The following is a 3,008-nucleotide window of genomic DNA, read 5'->3' as shown; positions in this document are numbered from 1 at the left end:
AGAGTCTTAGTCTTAGTTTAGTCAACCACAGCTTTCAAAAAAGTAACACCCTATAATTTACCCTTGAAACTATAGCACAATCACATTAATACAAAATTTAACGTTAATGCTTGCAATTAAAAACTAGATCATAAAAATTTCTCGATAACATTAATGAAGGAAAACTTTACTATCACCATTATCAGCCAAGACGTCAACTGACAAACCTAAACACGTAAAAGAGTCTATAAATTTAAAAAAAAATCAATAAACTTAGTAGACATTACTAGACAGTGACGACGCGATATATTGTTCTCAAAGGAAGCATTAGTGTAGAACACAAAAAGAATCTAATTTCAAATAAGATAAAACACAATTTTCATCACCAGAAGCTAAGTAGTATGAATAAGAAAGATGAATAGTTGGAAGTAAACTTCAATGTTAAATTGCAAGGAATTGTTCATTGACCTGCTCTGAAGGTACAAGTTCTAGAAATCTCTCTTCAACGATGAACACCACAGCAGTTCTAGCCAGTTTGATGAGGAAGCAGGGAGCTCTGTACACTATAATGATGCTGCAGCTCACTGGCTACATGTATCCACCTCCAGCTTTGCTGAAATGTAAGTTTCTTCCTTTAGAATCTATCACTGTGCCAGAATTATTTCTATAATTAAAGAATTATATTTTAAAGTAGCGAATCTCGCGGACTTCGCCGGATGGATTCTTTTACGCATTTTTATTATATTTTTTTACAAAACAATCGAAATCGGTTTAGCTGTTCTCGAGATTTGCGCTTACCAAAATAGCCAGCATTTTTATATAGATAGATTATCACCATTTCTTCTATTATCAGTCATAAGCATCAAATTACTTACTTTTTTTCGCAGCTGGTGATAGCTTCGACTACATCATAGTCGGAGGCGGTACAGCAGGAAGTGTGATAGCAACCAGACTGGCCCAGAAGAAGTACAACGTGCTCCTCGTTGAAGCAGGACACGATGCTCCTTACGAAAGCATGGTAAGTTACTACATTTAGCTTTTCATTTAAAAATCAGTATTTTAGGAAACTAAAGAATAATTTTATTGTTCCAGTATCCATCACTGATACCGTACCTCAAGAATTCAAAAGCAGATTGGAATTATACTTCAGTGAATGACACATACAGCTACCAGTGTCATAAAGATAAAAACGTAGACCTAACCCAAGGTATAATGCTTGGTGGAACAGGAGCATTAAACTACATGACATGGTCTCGAGGAAACCCTAAAAACTTTGAAAAATGGCACCGGATCACAAAAGATCCCACGTGGAAATGGGAAAACGTGTTACCATATTTTATCAAATCTGAAGCTATTCACGATTCCGCAATCATGAATTCTCCTCTAAAAGATTTTTATGGTGCCAATGGATACATAGGCATCACAAGGGAAAACAAGACCTATACTGCTGATTATATAAAAGGCTTTGAACAACTTGGTAAAGCAATGATAGCTGATATAGATGGAAACAGAAATGGGTACGCTCGCGGTCTCATAACAGTATACAATGGAAGGAGACAAGATTCTGGATCTCAGTACTTGAGCAAAGTGACTGACAGTTCTTATTTAGCCGTAGCAAAAGGTACTTTAGTAACAAAAATCTTATTTGATGAAGATCGCAACGCTGTAGGCGTTGAACTAATCACTGATGATGGAAGAAGTATTACTGTTAATGCAAGACAGGAGATCATTGTAGCTGCTGGTGCTATAAAATCACCACAGCTGTTAATGCTCTCAGGCATAGGTCCTTGTAGAGACTTGAAGAAATTAAATATTTCTTGTATCGCCGACTTGCCCGTTGGGAAAAATCTCCAAGACCATATAGCAGCATTCATCCCACATACAACAAATAAGAGATTAACAAGAGGTGGTGTAGATCCTAATGAATATCCCGCCGGACTGTTTGTTGGGTACGAGTCACTGAACATGAGCATGTCTCACGATAGACATTATATAAAATTCCCAGACTATGAAGCAATGGGCTTCATTATGAACAATATGAGATTTTTGTTACAATTCTGTGCATTTACTTTAGACTTTCCAAATTCTCTTTGCAATAAACTTTATGAAGAAGCCAATGGAAGGCAGGTCTTAGTTACTTTATTAAGCAATTTGTATGGATATTCTCGGGGACAAGTTCGCCTCAACAGTGCTGATCCACAAGATCCACCAGAGGTGATTACTGACAGCTTTTCAAATGATATTGATTTAGACAACTTGGTTGACTATATAATTGATTACTTAAAAGTTGAAGAGACGGAAGCGTTTAAAAATTTATCAGCATCTAGAGTGGATTTAACAACACCACGTTGTGATGAATTTGAGAAGGGAAGTCGAGGGTATTGGCGATGCTATACTCTTTGCATGATGACGAGCTTGCGTCACTATGGTGGGACCTGCGCTATGGGATCTGTGGTAGACAGCAGACTACATGTTCGCCACGTTAAAAAACTAAGAGTAGCTGATGCAAGCGTTATGCCCACTCTAGTAGCAGGTAATACTTTTGCAACAGTTGTCATGATTGGAGAAAAGGTGTCTGACTTCATAATAGAAGATGCGGGACCTTACAATGATGTTGAACATGAACAAATCAGACAAGATCAAATTAAAAATTTACCGACTACTTTTGGATGAAGTTAGTTAAACTTAGTTAATAAAAAACTTCTATAATTGTGTACTTTTCTTTTTTATTTTACATCCATCATAATAATTTTAAAAAGTTTGTCATTAAGTTGATCTGAGCTTTGAAAAATAGGCAAAGTAGAATGTTGTAATAGCAATATTTTTATTGAAAACCGAGTAATACACCTGACAGTAGATACGACCAATAAATGCCATCAGACGAGCCAATAACAATACCTCCACAATACGATATTAATCAACAGCATTTTTTACAATATTTTCATGAACCCACAAAAAAGTATAACAAGCTAAATGAATTTTGTACTCTGAAACCACTCGTCACCTCTCTCTGGCCAATTAAAAGTTTG

The 3,008-nt window shown here is 36.2% G+C and overlaps 1 protein-coding gene across 1 annotated transcript; it reads left to right on the top strand.

Annotated features, from left to right (window-relative positions):
- The first annotated feature begins 396 nt into the window (after positions 1-396).
- Positions 397-2,695, top strand: LOC118264369 (ecdysone oxidase-like). The gene is made up of 3 exons (XM_050704879.1): positions 397-599; positions 867-997; positions 1,072-2,695. The coding sequence occupies exons 1-3, from the start codon at positions 488-490 to the stop codon at positions 2,650-2,652; spliced, it is 1,824 nt and encodes a 607-aa protein (XP_050560836.1). The 5' UTR covers positions 397-487; the 3' UTR covers positions 2,653-2,695.
- The last annotated feature ends 313 nt before the right edge of the window (positions 2,696-3,008 follow it).

The sequence above is a fragment of the Spodoptera frugiperda genome, chromosome 26 (assembly GCF_023101765.2).
Source record: "Spodoptera frugiperda isolate SF20-4 chromosome 26, AGI-APGP_CSIRO_Sfru_2.0, whole genome shotgun sequence".
Lineage (NCBI taxonomy): Eukaryota > Metazoa > Arthropoda > Insecta > Lepidoptera > Noctuidae > Spodoptera > Spodoptera frugiperda.
The sequence above is the reverse complement of the archived record's forward strand: the minus strand, read 5'-3'. Positions and strand labels throughout refer to the sequence as shown.

Bases quoted from the DNA above. Each gene is read 5' to 3' on its own strand.
- LOC118264369 (XM_050704879.1), top strand. From the start codon at position 488: ATGAACACCACAGCAGTTCTAGCCAGTTTGATGAGGAAGCAGGGAGCT. The intron at 600-866 runs GTAAGTTTCTTC...TTTTTTTCGCAG, and splicing joins ACCTCCAGCTTTGCTGAAAT to CTGGTGATAGCTTCGACTAC. The intron at 998-1,071 runs GTAAGTTACTAC...TTATTGTTCCAG, and splicing joins ATGCTCCTTACGAAAGCATG to TATCCATCACTGATACCGTA.